The sequence below is a fragment of the Mytilus trossulus genome, chromosome 13 (genome assembly GCF_036588685.1).
Source record: "Mytilus trossulus isolate FHL-02 chromosome 13, PNRI_Mtr1.1.1.hap1, whole genome shotgun sequence".
Classification (NCBI taxonomy): Eukaryota; Metazoa; Mollusca; class Bivalvia; order Mytilida; family Mytilidae; genus Mytilus; species Mytilus trossulus.
Window position 1 is genome coordinate 17,105,308 of NC_086385.1, and position 27,469 is coordinate 17,132,776.

General features: G+C 31.6%; 1 protein-coding gene across 2 annotated transcripts in view; it reads right to left on the bottom strand.

The window, feature by feature from the left end:
* Positions 1-26,616, bottom strand: part of LOC134695435 (kalirin-like) — a 122,027-nt gene extending 95,411 nt beyond the window's left edge. For both annotated transcript variants that reach the window (XM_063556683.1, XM_063556682.1), the window contains exons 1-12: positions 26,498-26,616; positions 25,677-25,859; positions 23,639-23,760; positions 23,229-23,295; positions 22,350-22,453; positions 21,803-21,872; positions 21,085-21,174; positions 15,754-15,888; positions 14,267-14,527; positions 13,524-13,625; positions 12,717-12,895; positions 10,577-10,703 (exon numbers count right to left, since the gene is read on the bottom strand). In XM_063556683.1, the coding sequence (XP_063412753.1) occupies positions 10,577-10,703; positions 12,717-12,895; positions 13,524-13,625; positions 14,267-14,527; positions 15,754-15,888; positions 21,085-21,174; positions 21,803-21,872; positions 22,350-22,453; positions 23,229-23,295; positions 23,639-23,760; positions 25,677-25,811 (1,392 nt within the window). In that variant the 5' untranslated portion in view covers positions 25,812-25,859; positions 26,498-26,616. The remainder of the gene's footprint in view (positions 1-10,576; positions 10,704-12,716; positions 12,896-13,523; positions 13,626-14,266; positions 14,528-15,753; positions 15,889-21,084; positions 21,175-21,802; positions 21,873-22,349; positions 22,454-23,228; positions 23,296-23,638; positions 23,761-25,676; positions 25,860-26,497) is intronic.
* Between the last annotated feature and the right edge of the window lie 853 nt (positions 26,617-27,469).

Here is a 27,469-nt window from a genome sequence, read left to right on the forward strand (position 1 = left end):
AGTAAGATAAACTATTCATTAATTTATTTTGAACTTGTCTAATTAGCTTCGTTACTGGGAGATAAGTCAGCTAAAAAGGGTTCAAAAATGAATAGGAATGAACCAAGCAATGTAAAAACATCTGTCAAATTTGCTAATAATATCTTTATCCTTGGGGGCGCTGAACTCTTTATGGGTGATCTCTATTAATACAAACATTGCAGTTAACTGAGATTAGCCTCATTATAACTGCATTAACATATGCAAGCTTTATAGACCTGAATCAGTTCCTAGTGCAAGTGCAAAGATATACGACAGGTGCATTTTTATATAAACTGTCCTTGATGCATGAGATCATATCTGATAATGCAATTTGTTTTTTTCTTAAAACCGGTCAGTGCTTTCTCGGGTCAGTACCATTTGGTCAATAGCCAGTGCATTGATATTGGAATGATGTTGAGGATTCATCTTATTTGTAAATTTTCAGTTCAGAAAATAAAATATATTATGGTTCTTTAACCAAGGTTGCAACTTTAGCAGGAAAAGTTGACCTCTAAGACCTTTTGGATGTTCCTTAAAGATCCTTTGGTGTTTAGGCTCTTATAATTTTATATATTTTAGTGTTTTTCGTCATGAGACTACCTGATTTAAAGGTTGCTAAAGAAAACTGTAATGTGTTGAGTTGAAATCCCATAATTTTTTGAGTATTTATTTTACTCCAATTTTAATTTTACATTAACAGAAAAAAAAGTTGGATAATTACCATTCAATAAGGTTTTTCATAATACATCTATACATGTCAGGCCCGTAGCCAGGAATTTCGAAGGAGGGAGGGGGGGGGGGGGGGTCTTTTGACTCACAAACTCGACTTTAACAGTCGCAATTCGAACAGAACATCGACTTTAACAGTGCTTATTTGTTTTCAAGAGGGGTTTGTATGAACCCCCTGGCTACGGATATGATTTTCATCATCCTTTAACCCATATTAGACCTCAGTCTAGGTCCTCAACCAAATATGGTTTTCTTGGAAGGATACAAAAGCCTCTGAGCAGGTATTGAAAATATCGGACTATAATTATTAAGTGTTGGAACCTTTAATAGGTTCTGTCTATCAACATATCTCAATTACCAGGTGTACAGCCTTATCACACTTTAGTGTTATCAAATGGACTATTTTAATTGTCAACCCCAATTACTGTTCTGTGAGAAAATCAGTGTCTTATGAATATTTTACAAGTGATAGTCATTAGCATCATAGTAAATTAAACAAAACAAAATCTTTGACAATTTTATCACTATTTCTACACAATTCTTTTAACTACAAACGAAAGTGAAACCAACGCCTGGTAATTCTGTAGTAAGGTAGAGTCTATAAAGTGGATTTATTTTTTTTACTTTTCATTATATAATATGTTAGCTAGAAATAGTTTTTACTCACAATAAACTAACTAAATTTGTTATAAATAAATTACCAATGTTAAGTTGAAAAATAACACACAATTCTCCCTTTTCTTTTCCAATTGTTTTGCCATGTTCATGGGAAAAGGGGAAAATTTCGTGATCTAATATAAGACATCCTTGATTCTGGTGAAAGTTAAATTAACCTTGATGTTCAAAAAATTACATAAACATTTACAGCTATTGCTATCTTTTTTCTTTCATTTTCCCACTTAACCCTTTAACCTTTTTTACTCACCCTTTTCCTCGATTTAGCATTTTTCCAGGCCGACAGTCGAACCAGCATCATACCAAATGATGGCATATTAAATGCCATTGTACTTCAATTAGAATCACTAAATCTTCACGACAAAAAAGTAGAAATCTTCCATTTTAATACACATCCTTATATTTTTTAAAATAACCTATTAATCCTGATTAATCTGTTAAAAAGTCGGTCAGCAATAGTAACTACTTTTTAAATTTCACACAAATATATAAAACTTCTGATTTTCATATTTGCATATTTGAAATCCAACAAATAACTGAAAAGTTTTATGTCACCATTTTTTTTTTATAGTTTAACTTCCAAAAATATTAATATTTTTCATTTATAAACTTTCTTCACTTCGAGAGTTTAACATTTTAAACAGATGAATATGTAGAAAAATCCAGAAAAATTTGTTGATTTTATTTCCATAATTTGGCAATTAACTAATCGTTCTAATTAATCCTCCGGTAAAAAAATCAATCCCATAATTCAACAGTTTCATCAAATGTCAACTTTCATTATCTTTCCTGTCATCTAAAACACTTAGACGATCTTTTATATATCACACTTTAGCTTGTGATAACATGGGAGCATTTCTTCTGATTTATAGACAAATTCACAACAGTGTGTTGATCTCGACACATCAAAGCGCTGAGTACTCAGCTTGTCATATGAATTATGAATTATTTAACACTTCAAATCAATTAAGAACATCAGGCAACTTCTGCTTGTATTAAAAAGCCGAGACAACACAATTTTATGCTACCAGTTTCTATTCCCTTCCGTGTTAAATTTTACACTGCATCCATAATGCAACTGTCGGTATCTAGAGAGTATGTTCTATCTAATTTGTCCTGTCGTGTAAATTGAGTTGATAATCCGCAACAGTAATTAACCCTGACATAATCTAGAGACAAAATCGCTGTACTTTTCTATATAGGAGAGATGTTTTGATGTTATTTCTACTACTTTGAACTGGTCAAACATCGGTGGAAATTAGATTGGATATAAAAATCACAAAATAAACAGCCAATTTTCTAGTAATGAAAAGTACAGAGATATGCCTAACTGACATTTACATGGCTGGATTAGCTTTTTACTTTCTGATCAAACAACAAAAATGGAAACTCGCCACTAATTTCCGTAATTACACCAACGGATCTAAGAAAATGTAATTTTTCACAATACACACTGCCTGTCTGAAGACTAAGAAATTTTTCAACCTCATAAAATAAATCAAATTAAAGTTTTAAGACATTCATTTGAAGAATAATCTACTGTCTTTACATCTCTTAACAATCAATTTTCAAAGTTTTTTGTAATCTTTCTTTTTCTCTTTCCATTTTGAATAAACTAAGCGTAATCTATCTTTTATCCATTCCTCTTTAAATATCAAAGTAACTTAGAAGAATATAAAAATATTTAATTGTACTCTTATTTAAGGCATCATGATGTTTTACAAGAATTCCATCTTGATACTGATTGGTAAATTCTAACCCATAACATTTGTAATGTAAAGAAAACATCTGAAAAAGTTTTAACCAATTTGTTTTCTGGCTACGCCCTCCTGCAGGCAAGGGATTCAATTGAATATCAAAGCTAATCCCTCACCATATATATAGGAAATATTTATGTAACAGACAATTTGTATGTTTCCTCAAAGCAAACATTTACAGCTTGTATTAATGAAAACATTCTTAACTTTTTTAACAAGTGCAGTTTATTTGATTGAGATGAAGAAAAATGAATTGTTTTCATTACTCTGCCAGTTTTCTTGTAAATGAAGAAATGCTTTTCTCTGCTTGTTAAAGAAAATATCTAAATCGAAATAAAGGCTCTGACATAATGATAAACCTTGACTTTATTCTTATATACAGAAAACACATCTGAAGCATGTATATTTCTCATCTTGATCAAATCGGCTGACTCTAACACTGAAATTAAAATTGGCTTTAATTGCTCAATTGAGGCACTTAACTTAACCCAGTTTACTTCTGGTTTCCCACCTGCATATTTTTAATTGCTTTTCATGAAAATAAAATTGAACTTATGTAAAATTAAGAAGATTTGGTTTGATTCAGGCTTTCAGACAACCCATCATCAGAAGTGAACTAATATTTACAACTTGCAAGTCCTTTATGAATTAGCAAATACAGAGTGAAATAGAAACTAAGGTCCACGGAATGACAGACGAGTGCTTTTCAAACATTCTGCATGTCATAAGAAATACCCTGTCAACAACCTTGCATATACTATTGGTATCTCTAACAAGACTAAACTTTATAGAGGCATTAATTTTCTGAATGTCAATTAACTTTTAATAACCATAATAAAGTCAGAAGAAATAAAAATCAAGACACAACACTGCATAAGAATGCTGATATTATTTATTTCATTTGACATTCTTGTCAGAGAAAGCTTCAATTCAAATCTCATAGAAAAAAACTTTTTTTGGATGATAAATATTTACAGTTTAAGATTAGAGATAGAGCAATTAGTCAATCTTAAAGCTGCTTAAAATGTTCTAATTATTTACACCATGACATTAAGGGTATTTTGCATTTAAATGAAGCAGACATATCTATTCCAAAAAATTGTGAGAAGACAATAATGATGTATAGCTGTTGAAGATCCAGTAGCAGATTAATGCATGAAAAATGGTGCAAGTATTTAGTAATTCCCATCCAACTCTGGTCCTCCTCCATAGGCTTGGATCCATGATTTGATGTTAAGGTCTGTGGTTGTGGTAGGTAGTGAACCTGAGTTGGAGGAGATTATTGGTATATAAAGGTGCTGGCATAAAACATGAAATAATCAGACATGTTTGAAACTTTATTGGAGGTTGTTTGACATCTGTCATATATGAACAAATATTTACATATTCACAACAAAAACCATGGAAACATTTTATCAGAAAAAAGTTTTTTTTTAAATAGGTTTATTATGATTGCATGGCAGGTTGAGTCAAACATCTAGAGTTGGTTTCACAAATAAACTGACAACTAGGCATGAACATTTCAGTATTCTTACCATCACTCTTAGTCATACATTTTTTTTGTGAACCGGACTCCAAATTTGGTAGAAAATGCCAGACTGAAGTATATTTCCCAGACATGTTTAACACTCTTAGGTATCTCACGTTTCATAATGATTACTGTATATTTCTAAAGATAGAATCAGACAAAATAAATTTTTCAATAAAGTTATAATTTATCATATTCATACAGTAAAGTAATTTTCCTCTACAGATGAAATTTTATTAATACTAGTACAGCAGGTAAAATCATAAATTTTCTTGCTGGGTATAAAAACCATAAAACACATCTGTCTTCTGCAAGAAAATAGCTTGCCAAAACACTGATTTTAACATATGTAAATAAACGTTTCATTGATTCTAAGTGATGATGTATAGCCAGATTATTTGTTGCAAGGAATGAGGTTAAGAAAAGTGGTTAAAAACTGGTTCCATCTGATGGCAAAAAAGCAGACAAATTAAAAAGATGGACGCTTTCTATCTTTATCTTGCAGGAAAAATTTTAAGGAAAGGGAGGTTGCTATGGGATAATTTTAAACACTTGGTCACTGAATCAGTTTTTAAGCTTAAAGCCATATGATACCTTTTTTTCTTTGCTCGTTGCTTCTGCATTTAAGCTTGACTAAGTTTGACTATGCTTATCGAAATACCTCTAGAGATTTACTGCTTGAGTGTAACTGAACTAAACTCATGCCAGAATAGATACCCGTATGTAATATACCTTTTTGGTCATCAGACATATCTCTTTATTTTTACAAGGAGTGAATTATCTTTCAATTAAGATATTGCAGCTGTAAGCTTTTCTGAGATAAGATTGGAAAAACAAAAACATTAAATTCTAATGCAATTATTTTGTAACAATTGTTCTGATTGGATGACAGCAAGCGTTAAATTCTCTATCTCCTTGTCTGTAACTAAGGAAGCCGACATTTTGAATTTCAAAATGTATTGACATGTTATTGCTACAATAATAAACAAAACACTCACTTGTTGCGCCTAAAAATCTTCTTTTTATCAAATTTTATTACATTTTGAAGCGGCACAGAAGCCAGAAAACGCCCGGTAATTATGTTTGAAGCCGGAAGAATACCTATGACGTCACCTAGTGTAGGGACCAAAGAAGATAACATCTTTTCGCGGAATTTTCTTTAATGAAGATTTTACACTTAAATAATGATTGAAATTTAATTATGAACTCGTTTTGCATTAGAATAGAGATAACTGTATTGTATTTGAAGCTTTGCGGACGTCCATCGGTAGTTTTACTGTCGCAAATACCTGTTTACCTGTCTCCGCTCCGCGTCGCCAGGTAAACTAAATTTGCGACAGTAAAACTACCGATGGACGTCCTTAAAACTTCAAATACAATACAGTTATCTCTTAATTACAAGTAAACAAAATTAATGTCAAACTTCCTTTTGATTCTTAATGAACCCAGTAGCAATCTTAGGTCAACTTTATAGATATAAGAAGATGTGGTATGAGTGCCAATGAGACAACTCTCCATCCATCTAAGTCAAACATGAGAAAGCTCTCTCAAAGGCAAACAACCCTTAATTGAAAAATATAAAGGAATACATGTACATTTATGCATGTACTCACAAAAACACAACTAAACAGCAATCTAAGAACATTCAACAATTCTCAAATGAGTGATTTTCCCAAAGGAAGAATATCTTGTAAGTTACAACTAAATAGCAAAAATAAATGAACCATAAGAAGACAAACAAATTAAAACATTTACAACTTATGAAGAGAGAACATGCAAAGTGTACATATTCTATCTTTAGAATTTAGTGCGAAGTTTATGTATGTTTTTGTTCAAGCTGATTGAAAGCTATTACTTCAAAGTCATTCTAATAGCATTCCATTTAAATTTGAATTAGCTTCACATTTTGTTGGGGGAAAAAAACCCAAAACTCTTCAGTTAACAAAAATCGTTTAAGAATGATAAACATTTGAATAAGGTCAAGGTCAATTACTTACTTTAAAATTATTTGTAATGCAGAATGCACCTAATTATAAATACCATTAAAACAGACTTGATTTGTTTTTCAGTATCACTTATTCCTCGATGATTATTGCAACTATTCCAATATAATTATTTCAATACAGCACTTAAATGGGGCTATTACAGAGTTCGTGAAAAGTGGCATAGGACTGACACAATTTTAGTTTTTTTCAATAGAATTAATTGTGAGAACCAGCAGATTTTCTTCAAGGACCACTAAGGAAAAAAGATTTCGCGATCTCTGGGCTATTATACAATTAATGGTTTGATATGCCATGTCTTTTTTTGTTGATTTGCTTTTTATTTATTGATTTATTTACTTTACGTGTTTTTAACACCACTTTTGAGCAACCCTTTTGGGCTATTTCATTATGGCCAATTTTTATTGGTGGAGGAAGCTGTAGTGACCAGAATGACAGGTTCCTGACTTGCCCTGACAGTCACATACCCAAAGTAGCAGCTAAAAATGTTTAAGAAAACCTGTACAATTTCAGTTATAGTATGTATTAATGTGATTACTGATAAAAGCCAAAAACCTTATGCCATTATTTCTACTGTAAACATTTTCTCTCTCTCTCTTAGAAATAATGATGGGAAGGTATCATTCTTAACATTATTTATCCAACTGTCAAATTTTCTATATAAAAAAACATTATTGGTCTACATCCAAGTATCTCTCAGTTCAAATACAGGATTAAAGCATTTGATATTAATATCTGAGACAGATTACAAATATGAACCAGACAAGAACAAACTACATCTTTGTTTTCTAACACCTAGTTTGTTTTGTTTATTGTAGACTTCAGGACTGTCTGTCTACAAGTGAAACTGATTTTTTTAAGATAAAAGCTGTCCTTAGAAACCTTGATTTCAAAAGGTGAATTCTTTTAGGGTCACAGAAATTGAAATTGACAGCTTGCAAGAAAAATTGTGAAAACAAGAAAGTTTTATTTACAAATAAAACATCAGTTATAGCCAAACACTGTGTTCAAAAGCCAAATCAACATGAAAATCTCTTCATGCAAATAAATGTTTGAGAAATTGTAATCATAAATGGAATATTAAATTCAAACTGGTTGCTGTGTGATCAAGAGCTCTTAAAAAAAATTACTGCCGTTTGTCATATGAAATTCACAAAAAGCTAATACAAATAGCACACCAAACTGCAATTTCTAGACATTGCTAAATGTTGATAGCCTCCCACCTGTGCATTGAAGACTGACATAGGTATTGGGTATTGTCAAATGTATTCATACATTTATTGTTACAACAGACAAAATGATCCAACGAGGGTACAGTGGGACACCCAGTAGTAGTCATTAATTGATTAAACAAGCATCATCAAACTATTAATTACTGGTATGATTCCAAACTCCTCTCAACTTAACCTTGTACAGTGAAACCTGGCAAAACTAAACCTCTTCAAACTTAAGATTTTGTTCCCTTTTAGCCGATGTTTTCGTTTTTTCAGGTTCACAATACATACAATTTGATATGACGGTGCTTAAGAACATGTTTGGTTTATACAGGTTTCAGTTTAGCCAGGGGTTGATGTCATAAAACTTTGTTCAATGCATGGAGCACAAAAATCATGCTGGAAACATGAAATCAAACATTTGGATGGTTGATTTTGGCTTATGAGTTTGAAAAACTGACTCAAAAGTTTAATGACTTCAAGGTTAGGTTTCACTGTAATATGTCTTTTCTATAACAAACAGACAAGTATCAGAAGTTATCCAGACAATATCAGTTCTGAAGCAGGTAAACAAACAGACGTATTGTCAGACCTTGGCTGTCTAAATAATACACCTTTGGCATGGAGCTGCCTGATTCTGTCATCGGTGCTATCTATATCAAATCTTGTTCATGCATTATATACATACTTTATAAAAGACATCTGGTTACTTCAGAATTTAGATTCACTTTAGCAGATGCACCAATAATTATTGCATTATTTAAAATTAGAATGGGTGTAATTCAATAATAGTTTTTCAGGGAGACAGTAAGACATTGTTATATTTGTTAAGATCATGAAGATACCTCATGGCACAAGGTTACCTTGAATTCCAAGGCCATTGACACTAGAAACATGTTGGAAAGGATCCCATTTTACACAATTAATGAACATTAATTTGACTGTTATAAAATTAATCAAAACTCATAACTCTTAAATTGAAGATCAAGTTCAAAAAGTCATTCAGGAAAAAATATTTCACTGCGATATTTTTTTAAATACTCATAGCCAAAGCAGATAACAGTATTGCTATGTTAGTCCACTATTTCAACCAAAGACAAAACTGTCTTGTCACACAACCAAAAGTGAGAGCAAAAATTAAATTTATAAATCCATTACTTCTCTCCAATGGTATAGTTATGTCAAAATCCATATTTGGATGGGAAGAACCCAACAATCCTTAAGGGAAATCTACAATTCTAAAAATAAAACTATCTGATTGTTGTCATCATTTGTTTGATATCCAACAAATAATTTTCAAGGGAGACAATTAAATAAACAGCAGACTTACGACACACACACCCCTAAATTCCTGAAAAAAATTGAAATCAAAAGTACTCCACATGCTCATGTGAAGGAATTTAAATACAGCATAAAATCACTGTGATAAAATAGCTTTTAATTGAAGTGGGAGTTAATATATCTATAAAATATTATAAAATGCTGGTAAAATTCATTGATGAATTCAGCAATTAATTATTTTCCTCATATACCATCAGCAAGCAAATAGAAATGAGAAACTTTCAGTTTCTTGCCAAATATTGAAATCAATGATAAATGTGCATAAGCTCATATACAGACAGACATATTCTTCTTCTCTACAAAATTTCTTTTGAACCAATCTATTATTGTAAATAATAATTTTTTTCTGGCACATAGATTTAAGTTTGACAATGTACTCATGTACTCAGAAATTATCAAAATCACTCACCTTCAAATATGTACCAGATGGCACTTCAATTTGGATTTACTAAATGGTGATTTTTCTAGTAAGATAGCATGAACACTTAAATCAGAGTAAAGGAGTAGGTCAGGTAAGGGCCGATTTTGACCTCAAATTTCATGTTCATCTGACGAAAGATTTTGACCACTTTTTAAACACTTAACTGTCTATTTTATTTGAATCAATTAGTTTATGTGAAAGATTTTAACTGATTTAGTCATAAAACACGCATTCGATTCAAGCTGAAATATGAAAAATCTACCAAATATACCGAAAAATGTCAATTCACAGATGGTTTGTGTCAAAAATGAAAGTGTCCGCATCCATGTTCATCCTCAACCTCTATATATGTTATGTATTATCATAAAATACAACTTGCATTTCAATATTAAGGATGAACACGAATGTGGCCACTTTCGTTTTACAGGAAAACCGTCTAAAATTTATCTAAAATGCTAGAATTGTGAAGATTTCAGTAATTTAGCATGACTTAATGGTGCTAGTACCCGATATATGTGCATTGTATTATCAAAATCAGCCAAAATTTATGTAACAGAAGTATACTTCTGTCCAATGAATAACTAAAAGTTAACATTTTAACAATTTTGTAAAACTGCTATATTTTGGGGGCAAAAAGGGGTCTTACTGGACCTACTCCTTTAAATGAATGGCAGCGTTAAATAACAAGTGCCCCCAACTGTTTGTCAATAGATGTGCAGTAATTGGCAAAAATTAAGCTTTCTGCTGCTAGTCTTTTCTTCACTTCTGGAAGACAAAAGCAAACATTTTTTTTATTTAAAAAACCCTGAAAACTATAGAAGTCATGAATAGATCATACTTAAGTAAATGGTTTCACAATAATGAATATGTTGTGAAATGTCTCCTACCTTAGGACCACCACTACTACTGCTGTCTGAGGCTGAGGTTCCTGTGGTTGTAATGGATATAAGGGACGTCAGAGAACCCCTTCTTTCTATTGGTAGGTCATCCAGTGATGTATCACCATCCAGGTCCCTAGAACAAAATAGAATGAATAAAGTTCATGACTAAACAGGAACATAATATTATCAAACTTTATCCACTCTTGATCTGGTTTTGAACTAACCAACATAATATTGTTTCGTTATAAATTAGTTAATTAGTTTTCTTAATTTAATTAATTCATATTTTTCATGGTGAGGCCTTTTACAGTTGACAATTTTTGTTGTTGTTGAAGGTCATAAAGTTTCTTATAATTGCATACATCCACTCTTTCTTTGAAATTCTGTGATTGTTTCATTCGCAGGGGGTAGGAGGGGTCCTGATCCCGAAATCCAGGGTTAAAAACATGTAATCCTAAGGTCCAGAAATTCGAGAGAAAAAAATTCCCTGTTCCTGAAAGGGTCAATCTTGAAAACCCGAGCTTAAAAACACCCTATCCTAGAGTCCAAATAAAGGTCCTATCCCCCCCTCTGTAATGTTGTTCAGAACTAGAATTAAGGCATAAGATGGACAAGAGAGACAAGAGATGAAAATAGTTAGCAGATGATAATAATATCCGATTATAACAGATTTGCATATGAGAAGCTGTCAAAAACAGATAATATAGTTTCAAATTAGCTTTCCTTTATTTCTTTAACTCTTAACTCATTTGATTTTACATGTCTTGTCAAAGCTAATGCCAAGTTTAAATGTTAATTCAGTAAGAGCTTTGAAAAGTATATGATCAGTTTCAATTTTAATTTCAGAGTGAAGGGACATAACTCAAAATTGCCAACACTTTTTTTCTCTACCTGTTTTAGCAATTTGCAACATTTCAAAAGAGCTAAAAGCATCAATAACTTAATGAATCTGAGTGCAAATGTATTTATTTATGAAAAAGACATTAGTAATACATGTCATTGTTGGGTAAAGTAGGTGCAAAGACATTTTTCTTGTTGATCAACTCATATTTCCAAAACTGACAAACAATTTGTCATAATTTCAAGGTTTCCAAATTGATGGTGTCCTAACTTAGTGTAGTGTGTGAATGCCCTCTAACAGAAAATAAATTTAACAGGTACTGTTCCAATAAAACGTTATTTCTACAAAGCTTTGACACTAATTTTTACATGCACTGGTTAAATAACAAATTAGGTAATCTAATAAAATCAGAAAATTGAGTTGATAGATTTTAATCTTATCAAGATTTATTAGCTAGTAAGCACGATAAATTAAATGCATATTCAGGATGAGAACATGTTACAGCTTATTTCCTACAGCATGTAGAGCACGACTTTAGTTAGCTTCCTTGCTTTGTTTTTATATTGTACAATCATTAGGATAACATCGAAATTAAATTCAAATATTAAATATACAGGTTAAACTATGCCTATATATATATGGTTTAAAGATGTCAATCTTATTCACAAAGCTTGTATAAGCAATTATACAAACAAAGCAAGCAAACCAACCAAAGTTTTGCTTAACATGCATTAGGAAATTAGCTGTAATGTAATAGGCATATGAACCCTGCTTTGTACTAGATTCTGAGGTAGAAGTCTGAAGTGCTTGTTCAAAGAGTAACAATTATTTTGAAATGTCATTGTATCTGGCCATATTATTGTGACTCTGGTCTGACTACTCTTTGCACTTGTTCCTTAGTTCAAAGAAAAGTTCTAACAGTAACAATTATTTTGAAATGTCACTGTATCTGGCCACATTATTGTGACTCTGGTCTGACTACTCTTTGCACTTGTTCCTTAGTTCAAAGAAAAGTTCTAACAGTAACATATTATGAAATGTCACTGTATGTGGCCACATTATTCTGGCTCTGGTCTGACTTCTCTTTGGTCTTGTTCCTTAATTCTAAGAATACCCCTTATCTGTTATTTTATAATTAAGGTGGTACCCAACACTTTCACTCAAATTAATTTGGCTCGTTTAATTTTCATAAAGTTTTGACAAAGTATTTACTTTCACCCTTTAACAAAAATAAAATAATTAAAACATTTACCTGATTTTACAGAGTTATCTCCCTGTAGTGTTAGGTACCACCTTAAGTCTTACCTTCTAACATCTCCAAGTAATGACATTTTGGTTGAAGTATGGAAAGCCTTTGATGCTTGTGTAGGTTTGAACAATGTTGGTGGTTTGTCTCGTAACGCCTCGTGCATGTATGTCATACGTTCCTGCATCAACTCTCGCAGCTTCTTAACCCAGTTTTGCTTGGTGTCTAAATTGTTAGACTAAAAAAGAAGTTAACTAAAATGTACTCTTTGAACAATGTTGAAGCGAAATAAATTGGGTGCTTGCCCTGTATTTTCATACTATAAGATTAAATAGGATTTGTTTTAATGACGTACTTAGGTGATCTTAAGGAATTTGGTCAAATGTTCAGACCCCTTGGATTTTTTTCAATGATACAGGTTAAAATATTTTGCCCAATAACATCCATTTCTCTTCTTATGTAAGACGTCAATAGCTCAAAAAAGTCATTTACCAAAATTTAAACAGATTCTAGATTTATTTTTCCTTGATTTGAGACCCTAATAATACCAATGCAAATGTAAGGTAAAAATCAGAATTAGTCTACCTTAAAAAAGCTTAATCTCTATAAAAATGGCTCCATCTTCTTCTAACAACATGATCTCAATGAGACATTTGATACTATTTTTATTATTACTGGCTTATTTATAATGGTCCTGTCAAGCCATGCAAATTCAAATTCGGAAAGCATTATTTGAATAGAAATGTAATTGAAATTAAATTCATCTAAAATATGGATTATAATTGTATCCTCTAGATAATGTTCTATGAACACTCTTTTTCACAAGAAAACACTAAAAAAATCAGTCAAAAAGTCTTTGATTTTACCTTCAATATAATACGATAATCTGAGATCGGGGCTCTGCCCGTCCACAAGGCAAACTTTGTCTCATCTCCTTCAATATGTTCAGTGATGTTCAAATCTGGAATCTGTTGAGAAAAAGGCATTTGAACAAAACTTTTTGTGATGCATGTTTTTTGGTACATTTAACTATGGTAAAACTTTCCTCTTTAAATTTCAATCAACATTTCCCCAAAAATGGGTAATTATAAACGTCATCTGTGTGTGAAACTTCTTACTAGTTGAATTGTGAATCAATAGCCAATTTAGAGTGTTCACTTGTTAGCATCTTTTTATAGAATGGCAAATTAATTCATCATTTTTTTTCTCTAAGAAAAGTTTAAATCTATAAAATATGTATATATAATATATCATATTAGGGCTAGTTATAGATATAATTAATTGACAGTGCTTTGTAAGCCTTTGCAGGCTGCCTGATTGACTTTGTATTAATGTATGTTAAAAAGTTATGTCAGGTTGCACTATATATAAAATATGACATATATTCTTTTTATATATTAGGTTTTCTTATGATTCTCTGTTTACAAATTCTTTAAAACTTTTAACAAATCACTGATATAATCTTCAAATAAATTTAACCAATTTTATTTGTTTCATTGAAGAAAACTGATTAGATGAATAATCTTTCTAACATCCAGTGGCAAATATTTCATGCATTTTTAGGACAATATTGAAGAAAACAAAATCATTTCAAGCTGTAAATTCTTACCATTAACTTAAATTTAAACATATATTTAGCTTTGCCATTACTGTCTTTCACTTCTTTTGCAAATATGAGACACATGTCAAACAAGAATAGATGGCGCTCTCTTCCTTTCCTGATCAGCTGTTTAGGATCCCAGACAAGAAACTGATCTTGTAGGAACACCTCGCCTAGGGCCTCAAGGTTATCCTCTAGCCCCTCTAACATACTAAGGTGCATGGCATCATTGGCTTTCTTTGGCACACACATCATCACTTCTAACCCATCCTGAAATAAAGAATAAAATCTTAGTACTGATTTCAAACTTAATTTCAACCCCATCATAAAATTAGAAGCACTTGTAACCCACCACATTCTTTATGTGTCTGTCCCAAGTCAGAAGCCTGTGATCAATTAGTTGTTGTTAGTAGCTGTCTGCTTTTTTTATTTACGGTATATTTGCATTTTTATTTTTTATTTATGAATTATGAAGAGGATTTTTCTCAATATCGCCACAAATTTATAGTATATTTTTAATAAAATCAAAATCAAAAATCGCAATAATAAATACACCCAATAATTTCTGATTTTAAGGTATTTATTAATAATTAATGATTTTCTCTAGTTTGAAATTTTTTTCTTCATTTACCTTAGGTAGCACTCCACAGTTAGAAAATAAAATTAAAAATGAGCCCCAAAATGTTTTATCATCTCCTATTCCTGGATTTCTAATACATTAACCTAACTGTTTGTGTTGTACATGTGCATATGTATGTAATCAGTATCTTACATAGATTCAATTTTCAAAAGTTAAAAGGATGAAAATTAATTTCTTTTATGTGTATCCATGGTAACATTCTGCATTTATTTACCATAAAATATTGCAAAAAGGGGGGTGAACATGTCACATTTCCCCCTAAAATTTGGATCAAACTAGAATTTCAATGCCTCTGAGTGATACCTTTCTAGAAACTGTTTTATTAAATCTTCCTAATGATCAAATAAAAAATGGGTGTCTTTCGCCTCACTTTTTCGTAAAATCCAATCACAAAGTTTGTGCGATAAAAAGTTGGAAAAAAACATTGCAATAATTGCCGGACCAATGTATGGTATGGACATGCAAATACGGATTGTCATACAGAAAACAGCCTATATTACATACATTACATAACCTTGATATTCATATAAACACAATACAAAGGCTATTCTAATACTCAGCTATCCAAAAATGAATTTTATTGCACACTAGCTCTCATATTTGAAAAATCCACAGGGGCCAAAATGCGAAACTACACACCTAACTGTGGAGTGCTACCTTAGCACTACTGATTTCAATATGGAACAAACTTTTGAGGAGTTCTTAATCAATCAAAATTAAAATGACTAGTAGACTGCAAATTTGATGACACCTGGAAGATGTTTGCTGTAACAAGTTTTATGTGAATTATGCTCATCTATTCAGCACATGACTGTTACTGAGTTATAAAACCTTCCTATAAATAATAATATATTACCTTAATTTCCCCCATATGTCCCTCACAACATGCCAATAAATCTTTCAGCAGTAATTGGTACTTGGTTATACGTTGGACTGGTTTTATAAGATATGAAGCCAGGGGTTCAGCAAGACTAGCTTTCTGTTGTAACTCCTGAAAAGTAAGAACAAAATTATCATGCATGTCATAAGAAAACAAAAGCATTCACACAATATCTAATGAACCTGTCTTTATTATGCTATTAGATATATTATTTAACAAGAATGTGTCCATAGTACACGGATGCCCCATTCCCATTATCATTTTCTATGTTCAGTGGACCGTGACATTTAGATAAAAAAAAAAATGTCATTTAAATTAGAAAGAATATAACCTAAGGAACATGTGTACAAAATTTCAAGTTGATTGGACTTCAACTAAATCAATCAAAGCGCGAAAGCGCTGTAAAGGCAGTTAATTACAGGTTGTGTGTATTTCTAGTCCAGTTATATCATTATCTTCCATAGAACAGAGGTGGTTTGTAGAATTTAAGATTTAGAGTTCTTTTGTACCTAGTTCACCTATATCTAGTCTACTGTTTACAGTATATTTTCTGTGCCTCGCCATGAAATGCATTTTTAGCCATGGCCTTGTCAGTTTGCTTTAAATTTATGAGTTTGACTGTCCCTTTGGTGTCTTTCGTCCCTCTTCTTTAGACATATAAGAACTTTTCCTTTTCAATATAAATAGACTATTTTTAATTATTGATTGTATACACATATTTTATGACTCCCATAAAAAATAGTTCACAAAGATTGACTAGTCTCTGTACTGTGTGTATAGCAAGGACATCAAGTAACATAATGGTAAATGTACATAGTAACATGTCAACTTTTTTGATGACCATACCTGTCAACTGTCAGTATTTGCAGAGTATTTCCCCCATCGAGCTAAAGGCTCCCAAATGGAAATTTTGTGAGAGCAATTTTGTCGACTATTTTAAGGAAAACAATTAATTCAACAATGGCTATGAGCTTGTTAATGCACGAAGAAGCCAAAAACCACATTGGAATATATTTGAAGGGAATCCATGACAAATCGCCCCACTTTTTCACTAACTCGCCTCACTTTAAAAACAAGAGTGCACACACTGAAATGTCTCACCTTCTTTACTAATCATTGATATTCTGTTGATAGTCCTAATAAAAAAGCGTTATTACAACTGTCACATAATCTTAACATAAACCAAGAAAACTAAACATTGACCTTTGAACCATGAAAATGAGGTCAAGGTCAGATAAACCATCCCAGGTAGGCATGTACAGCTTACAATTCTTCCATACAACAAATAATATTGACTAATTGCTTATAGTTTAAGAAAAACAGACCAAAACACAAAAGCTTAACACTGAGCAATGAACCGTAAAAAATGAGATCAAGGTCAAATAAAACCTGTGCGACTGACATGTAAATCATGAAATATTTCCATACACCAAATATAGTTGACCTATTGCATAAAGTATTAGAAAAAAAGGCCAAAACTCAAGAACTTAACTTTAACCACTGAACCATGAACATGAGGTCAAGGTCATATGACACCTGCCAGTTGGACATGTACACCTTACAGTGGTTCCATACACCGAATATACTAGACCTATTGCTTAAATTATAGTATCTCAGATATGGACTTGACCACCAAAACTTAACCTTGTTCGCTGATCCATGAAATGAGGTCGAGGTCAAGTGAAAACTTGCAAGGTACGCACATACCAAATATAGTTATCCAATTACTTACATGTATAATAAGAGAGAATTTAACATTACAAAAAATTTTAACTTTTTTTTCAAGTAGTCACTGAACCATGAAAATGAGGTCAAGGACATTGGACATGTGACTGACGGAATCTTCGTAACATGAGGCAACCATATACAAAGTATGAAGCATCCAGGACTCCCACCTTCTAAAATATAAAGCTTTTAAGAACTGAGCTAACATCGCCGCAGCCGTATCACTATCCCTGTCGAGCTTTCTGCGACAAAAGTCGCAGACTCGACAAAAAAACTGCCCCAACCTGGATTACCAAATCACCCCACTTGTGAACTGTGTTAAATCCCTTTAATATTACTCCTGCCAACTGGTCCCATCTAATGGAAATGGGTGAAATCTAGATAAATATATTATTAACCAGGATGAATTAAGTAATGCCAACTCGCCCCACTTATGGAAAAAGATGTTATTCCATTGAATATAAGTTAAATTCCTTATATTGCATTTTGATACATTTAACTGGTTACTTTTCAATTGTTATGCAAATAACTAAGCTTCAAAACTTAGTTATTCTTCAACAATCAGTTTTTTTTTAGAATTATAATCTCAGTATATATCAATAATAGTAATTAAATTAATTTTCGGTTTGTTTGTATTCTGTGTAGATTAGTTTTCATTAAAGTGGTGCGAGTTTTTATTTTTAATTGTATATATATTAATCTAAATATTACTGTTTTTTTATAAGTAGGGCGAGTTGGCAGGAGTAATATTAAACATGATTTGACCAATTTCACATGTGGGGCGATTTGATAAATCAATTTGTGGCGTTTTTTTTAAAAGTGGGGCGATTAGCCAGTGGGGCAACTTGTCCTGCTTCCATGTGAAGGCCCCCTTGAAGGTTTTGTATGACTATATGGACCATCTTTCACGTAAAACCCCCATGTGCATTTTGAAAAGTTGGCAGATATGTTTCTAACTCCAGGCAAAATCTACCGGTATGAATGAAAAAGAAAATTTCAATTAAGGCTATGTGGCCATAACAGCTGTCTCATTAGCATTTTAACCACTTCCCATATTTGCAATGAAAACAATAGAAGAAAATTATTTAACGCAAAAACAAAACTTGCTTGTAAATATGAAATTCTCTTTTATACGGTATGAGTTTTTCTCATTGTTTGAGATTGTACAGTAGTACCTGTAACTGCTTATATAAATACCTATTTCTTATTCACTTTTGCTTGATAAACTCACTAAATATCAAATACATTGTACCACATCTCCTTATTTTTATAAGCATTCCAATAACATGAACAATTGTAATTCAATTCTATATACCAAAGCAAAATGAACTGCACCACTTTCATTCACTAGTATGCATCTTTTGGCAAAATACAAGTTCTTAAATGACACAATATATATTTATTGATAAAAGAATATATTTATTGATAAAAGAATAAAATTTAGTATACAACTCTTTAACAAGTATAAAAAAAACACAGCTGTGTCATAACTTGTGAAATCTGTGCTGAAAACATAGACATTGGTTTTTGAGTAATTCCATATGTGAAGCTCAACATTAGCTTGTCAGTTGGTGGTGGACAGTTAAATATATAGTTCCTTTCTGTAGGCTAGGATGGATGACTTTTCAGGAAAACCAATTTCACAAATCAAAACTTTCCTCTAGATTTCTCCTACAATATTCATCCAGTTTAGTTCTTTTGTTTTAATTGGACACCGTCCTGATTTTTAATTTTGCAAACCATTCAGTCTCTTGCTTGCAAATGGTGCATGAAAATAGGATGGGTATGGCAGTAGACAAGTCTCTTTAAAGTGGGTTTGTGCCCTGAAAAAAAAGTTTTATAACCAGGGTCGCGGGAAATGCTATGCCCGACTCGTACATTTGAACAACCGGACAAGTAATTATTTTTGTCTTGGTTGCCCGTGGACAAGTAAAAAAATACACAAGACAAAGTTCCAATCCAACAAAAACATAAAATTAATTTCAAAACGTATAGAGATGTTTAATTTATGTAAGAGAAACAAATGTTCAGCAAGTAAAAACATCAATGTTCATGACGATAAATATTACATGATACCGGAAATAGATCGATTACCAAAATAAATAAAATAAGTATGCGAACCCGAGTCGCGTAACATTGCATTGGCTTTGTCCATTGACCCGGGATTTATCCGTCATTTGCCGGAAGTGTCATTTTGGCGGAAAATCATGTACACACATACACACGAAGATTGGCTGGTACCCGATCGTAATGTTATTGTTACACATCACATATATCAAATAGCTAATACCCGGAACGTAGTACCGGAAACCAGGATAAAACGTGGACAACATACATAACTAGAACCGAAATTGAAAACGCTTTACGGTTTCTCGTTCATAAACCGAATTCCGCTTTGAATTATAGAAGATGCAATATGAATCATGTTCAGTCCACTTTTCATTGTTATATCAACGTCTGAACTAATTAAAGAATCTTTAGATGTCAGATAACACTTGAAATTGACCCGACCTCTTTCCACACGGAATACACATAATGATAGTTTGTAGTCAGGTTGACTGCTTATAATGCAAAATACACACTAATAACAAGTTCTAAAAAACGAACAATACACACTGATCGTTTCTTTAGTCCCCAATGTAAATGAAAGAAACAAAAACCATATTATACCACAAAAAGAAGAGGAGAAATTCGAACATTTCCGGATCTATTTCTGGCCAAAAGACCCCCTGCAAAGATTGCGTATGAAAAGATGAACCTCATGACTTAAAAGTCAGGCCTTAAAGCACTGCCTTTAAAAACTACCATGACCAAAAAATTTAACCTGAAACTGGACAGACGAACAAACGAACAGACAAACAGACAGACGAACGAAAGGACAAACAGACGGAGGAACAGACAGACAGACATACAGACAGACAAACAGACAGACAAACAGACAGACAGACGATTAGACGGACGAACAGACCCACAGACCAGAAACCATAATGCCCCTCTACTATCTTAGGTGGGGCATAAAAATATTTTGAAAAATAAATTTAAATACTTTGGATTTGTTATTATTTTATTATTTCATGGGTTTTGAGGGTTGTAAGTTAAACAGGATTTCAAATGTAGAAAGAATTACACTTTTTCTTCAGGCTTTGTATGCAGAGATTGGGAACATATCTACAAAAGTGCAATTATGCTCAACCCATAGAAATTGATGGAAATAAATGAATCCACAGTATACAATTATATTGACTTCAAGGATACTTATGTGACAAGTGACTGTAAATACAGAATTGCCAGTATCCACTTTCTTTCTATATATTCGAAACCTAAAATTGTTTCAAAAATATCAAAAGAGATGTATTTTTCAAATTTATACATTTTGTATTTCATAAATTATCAAATTCAATTTGAAAAGTCATTGACAAAAAATGTGTGTATGCCCCACTATTGTATCTTTTGTAGACAAAACAAACAATTGACGTATCAAATTAAAAGCCTGGTACCTTTGATAGCTATTTAAATATTTCTGAACTCCAAGTTCCAGAATTTGAATTTCAATCATTTTATCTATAATTGAGTTTACAATACCTCAAAGTATCCCCCTGCATACTCCACTAAGGTCTGGTTTGAATCTGGTTTGTTTCTACAGTACGTTACATATATGGAAAATTTGCTGGCCTGAAATAATCAAACAATACATCAATGGGCATATAAAAGATAGATAAATCAAGAAATATACATTACAGATATTCCAGAAAACAAGACGTTTAGTAAAATGTACTCAAAGTTAACTATGTTTGAACTTTACAAAGCAAATTTAAAAAACATTGAATATCTTCAAGTGATTGTGAATTCAACACACTCCAAAAACCAACCATGAGAGGGCTGTAGAGCCAGTCAAGGTCATTAAAAACTTCCACCATCATTTTAAACTTGTAAAGTTTTAGAAAGAATCCTCTAAACCTTCTTTGCAGACTTACAAGATTTGATCATTCACTTTGTGTTAAATTTTCATTTGTTTCCATTTTCTTTTTAAATTCTAGCAAGAGTTATCCCACCTTTACTACAACTTGAATTATATCATTACTTCTATCAATTTTCTTTGCAACACTAGTTAAAATTATAGTGTATAAAAAACTGATCATAGAAAAATGTACAAATAAATTTTTATATCTTGCTACGAGTCTGTACAAGTCCATGTTAAAATAAAGTTGATTTAAAGTACTTTTTCATGAAATCACAAAAGACTAATTATTTTCTGTAGATAATATTAATATATGTGCGTTCATTATTATAATAAACTTACCCATGTGACAAAACAATGGCCAACATCTTCTGGTATAGTTTCATATTTCTCTAACTCTTTCAAAAATATTCTACAAACAGAAACATGAAATGAAAAACACACAGAGAAATGAGGGTGGATGGAAGAAAAGATAAAGACAATGTTTTTATTGCATAAACAGGGTGAAATTGAAAATAAGTATATGTGATAATTTCTACTTAAAACTAAATATACAGTATAATGATCATCTTATAAATATATTTACACTTTTGTTTTTTAGCTGAACTTTTGTCTCGGAATTTAACTCAAGATCTGTTTCCAAATAACCTTAAGCTTATGGTGCCAAGCAACAATCACTTTTCAATAATGATTTTAAATATTTTAAATTGTAATGTCAAAATTTACTGCAACTTGTGTGAATTTAATCAAAAGCATACAAATTTGTATACAATTGTAAATTCATCTTTGTTGAGACTAAATGTTGAACTGTAGATCTTGATTTTCCATGCTCTAAAATTAGCCGTTATATCTTTTAATTTCTGTTATTTGTTTCATGTGTACAACTTACTTGTTATGGAATTCATATATCTCTTCAATATTACCAAAGACCACCTTCTGTCTACTCCATATACCTGGTGGACAGCTCTGTTCTGACATGGCATTTATATAACACTAAAAAGTGATAACAGCTTTATTAATCAAGTATAACAAAAATATTAAACTCCAAAGTAAATTACAACATGGGAAAAACAGACAACATCAAACATGAGACTTCATTAACCAACATAACTATTTGAAAAATAAACCCATATTCCTGACTAAGTACATCTTGTTGTACAGGCATTTTACTTAGGAAATGTTGGGTCAACCTGGTTTAATAAATACTAAACATCTCACTTGTACAACAAGTTGTTTATAGTTCTGTTATATTAACAAAATTAGGCAGGCAACCAAAACAGACATAATTGTTTGAAGTGACAATAATTGAAATCCAGAAGAATTGAGACATATACTAGACAAACTAATAAATTATTTTGACATTAAAAGATACAGTTATTTTTTCAATTTCAGACTTCCAAGTTTTTATAAGGATTTACTAATTATGCCAAGGGAGGATGTGCACTAAGGGTAATTTTTGTTCTTCTAAAAAAGTTGAAATATCACAAAAATATTTTGACTATATAATTGAAATCATTGCTCAAAGTTTAAACAGTGTGGCCTTTCTAAGATTTTAAATTCAACCAATGGCATTGTTTTCATTTTCACGTTCTTTTTTTTTAACAAAAAGTGATTGATTGGTGATTTTTTAACACAGCAGAAAAAAGGTGAAGACTTTATATATCAGATTATACACAAAAACAAATAAATAAATATACCAGATTTTATCTTACAAAAGATTACAATCTTAACATGATGTCTGCAGTAACTTCTAATTCATAGTACTTACTTTTACACAAGTTTCTAAATCTTTTACATAGGTTCTCTCTGTCTGTAGTAACTCGGCCATTATAAATCTGAAAGTTTTAAGTAAAATCTTTGTGATTGTCAATCATCATGAAAAACATCATTTTTTAGAAGTAGGAAATGTTTCAATAAGATATTAAGCCTAGTATGTTTATCAAGCCATGACGAAATGTAATAATTCCCTTCAATGGGACTTTGAACCTAGCCAAGCTTTCTAAGATCTGATTTTGAAAAACATATGTGTTTCTAGATACTAATGATAGAAAGAGGAGAAGATACTTATGCTTTGTATTGTGTTATATTTCTAGGAACTAGCTCTCATTTTATGGCATGAACAATTTTTTTCCATATGAAGTATAACCGTCTTAGAAATAATTCAAATCAATCTCTTACTCTCTTCGTCTGGCAGATTTTCTTTTTTCTTCTGTCAATTCTTTAGGTGTATGATGTAATACTTTATCTTCAATAGATGAATCACTATGTCTTTGATCATCTTTCTTTTCTTCTTTTTGAACCTGAATAAATATTCAAATATTTACATAAAATGAAATCAGAATGTAGAAATTTGTTGTTATTCAATTAAATTCCTTCTTACCTCCCTTTGACCAATCAATATTTAAAAAAAAATCCACTTCAATGTTTAACACATACCTGCCAACTTTCACGATTTAGGCGTGTACTTCACGATTTTTACCCTTTGTCACGATTACACGATCGTGTTCCTGAAAAACCCTCTAAAACACGATTTGGTGAAAATCTACACGAAAAATATTGTTGTTCCCGATTTTAAACTGTGTACAATGGAGGAAATCGTGTTTAGCCAATCAAATTGTGTGTTTCTCATGATCAAATCAATCAGCCAATCAAAAACGTTTTCTCTCAAGATTGTTTTAACATGCTAGATATTGAACTTGTGTTGTATTCCTCTGTTGCTCAGAATTGTAAAAACGTGAACATGTCAAATGATTTTTCAATTGCAAGGAGGTTCTTACACAGAATAAGAATAAAAGCATGGCTGATTGACAAAGACAATGATGCAGTACTACCATGAATATAATAAATAGTAGTGTATTTACTAATTTAATGACATTACATGTACACTTGGTGTAACATAATTTTATTTATGTATAAGTATTCAATCATTTAAAGTATAATGAACTATTGATTATTTTTCACTTGGACCCCCAACCCCACCCACATCAACATGAGGAATCCCTTAAATGAGGGACTACCCTTAAATTAGTCAAGGGGCCACTCTTGTAAAAATAAAATAGAAAAATGTAAATTTATTAACTTGAAAATGGGAAATTCTGACATTATATTTGGAACAGATTCTTAAATGAAGAGTCCTATTATTTTGAATAATAAGATGATATAAGTCCAAGAACATAACAAAATTCTTGGACATGTGTTGACCATATTATACCAGATAGATCATAAAATGTATAGTTCTTTGGGAAAAGTTTCTTCAAATAATATGAATGTGTGCTCAATTGCACTTAAAAAGTGGTTTTTACTGTCCTAACATTTAGGGGGGATCCCTATGTGTTGTTCCCTACCTGATAAAGGTCCTTCCTTGTGTATAATTTTAAATTTGAAAAGTCAACAACTATTATGTATCCTTACACATGAAAATAATTCCTGGTCTTACAGCTACATGTTCATATTTTCTGCTGATATAATAACTAGAATCATGCAAATAAACTTAAGAAAAAGGGATGTAAGCTCATCTTACAAATCATGCAAATATGACACTTTTTTTAGACTATAAAACAGCACGCGCAAAATAGTCGTCGCAAAGAATTTTAACCTTTGAAATTGTTGTCGCGCGCTAAAACCCCCATGGACATTTTCAAAAGTTGGCAGGTATGTTAACAAGCAACCAGTGTCAATGTTTTGGCTCTATTGTATGATTTCTTTAGGATCACCATACCAATGGCAACTGTTTGTACATTCAAAAAATAAGTAAGTTTTCACTACATTCTGACCAGGGTGACCGTTGAGAAAGTTTTCCCCCCATTGAGACTTTTTCTTTTTAATAATAGCTTTCTCTATTTACATCTTGTTTGTGCCTTATTTCTTTGACTGTTTACTTTCCATGTAAATATCAATGCATAGAAAAGAGATTGAAATGCAGTAAATTTTAAAACATGAACACCATACCTGCCAACTGTCACTATTTGCGGGGGATTTCCCCCATGGAGGCTCCCAAATTGAAATTTTGAAAGAGCAATTTTGTCCACAATTAAAACAAAACAATTAAATTTACACTGACTATAGGCTTATAAAAGTATGAAGAAGCCAAAAAACAACATTATAATGTATTTGTAGGACCCCATGAAGGTTTTTTAGGACTATGTCAGCCATCTTGCACGCAAAACCCCCATGGCCATTTTGAAAAGTTGGCAGGTATGTGAACACTACCACTAACCTCTTCCTTAACACCAAGTTTAGCCTCTAGTTTATGTCTGTATTTGTCCAGTCGTACAGAGAAATCTTTGTACCTCTTGTCCACAGCATCACACCACTGTCGTATACTATTGGCATGGATGTTACCTTTAGCCATAAAACTGTCAGCCAATGATAGCAGCAGGCGAACACTCTCTCTTGTTTCCTACAATGAACAAATACATATAAAGTTAGATTTATATTCATCTTTATACATTTGATAAACAATTCATAGTATAAAGATTGAGATCGTGTTTTCTTAAATTGAATTTATTAGCTTCAAATTGAAGAGCCAAATAAATTCACCATTCACCATTCTATCTTCAAAATCCATATTGGGGTCTGAGACAAATTTTGACAAATATGGGATAACTTAAAATTTAATTTTCAGAAACTTCTATTCACAGTAGAAATTTAAAACTTTACTGAACACTAAATGAGTACTAATGTATCTAGTAGTCAAATTTTGAAGCTCATGGCAATATTCCTACTTTTGTAAATCTTCAATACTACTTCATATCATTATTGTAGCAAGCTAATTTTTTTGTGTTACATATCCAGTTTCCTTTATTCTGTTCTTTCTTTCAGTATGTGCCTTCACCTCACGTAATCTAATAAATACCATTTCTGTACTGTCTCTGTTCAGTCTAATTCATTATTTTTGTTTCAGTCATATTATTTTGAACAAACTTTTTATAAGGTCATAAAAAGGATACAATATGGGTAAGTTTGTTCAGGAATATAATTTCAATATTCTTTAATACAAATATACAACAATTTTTTTCAGAAGTAGTTGTAAAATACCTTGGCACGACTGCGGAAGTCATAATACTCTTTCCGTAAAGCTTCAGTCTCCTGCTGACTGTTACCCACATGTTGATGAGTAGCCAGGTAGGCTTCACCATAATCCTTAATCCAGTCTAAAGCCTAAAATTAAAGGCAAAAATATACTTTTAAAAGTTGTATTTATTTATGAAGTACCGTTTGTTGAAAGAAGACATATATGCTATACTCAGAACCTTTTTAAGCTAACAAAAATGAACAGTTAACAACTTGAACTTTGAAATTTCAATCCAGTATTTTCAAAGTTGAACTTAAAAATAATCAATAAAAGTCTTCTCCTTACTTTATCACATGTATGTCTTTCATATATTCATTCTTTATCCAATTTTAAGTCCTCGATCATACCTATCATACTACACACTTTAAATTAAAGGATTCATAAATGTTATTTTCTACCATTTTACATTCCTCCCAAAAATATTGTCTACATGAATTTCAAGTTTACCTTCAATGCTCCCGTTTTATACAATTAACCTTAAATCATGTGGGATACCAATCACTTTTGATCTGTGATTTCAAATATTTTTTCTCGAAATGGAAATTTTTAAAGGGATAAAGATTTTCTTCCTATAATGGGAGGGTAAATTAATGTATTCACAAATTGATGGAGGCTGAATGCAATGTAATATGAAGAATGATTTAACTTTTTTTTTAAAGGCTTTTCTAGCTAACAAACACAATGAAATTGAATAAATTTTCATTTATCAAGGCATATGAACAATATCCTAAAATTATTACAAGATCTTTCTCTTATATGTTCAGCAATGGTCAAAATATTATTTGTGACTTTTTGTCCTGTGACTTTATGTCCATTTACCCTTTTATTCTGTAAAGGTCTGAGATTTAAAAATAGAAAATGCAAATTGGTCCAATTTCTTTTCAATCAGATATGTTACCGAATACTGCCAACAATATAATTTTTCATTTAAATTT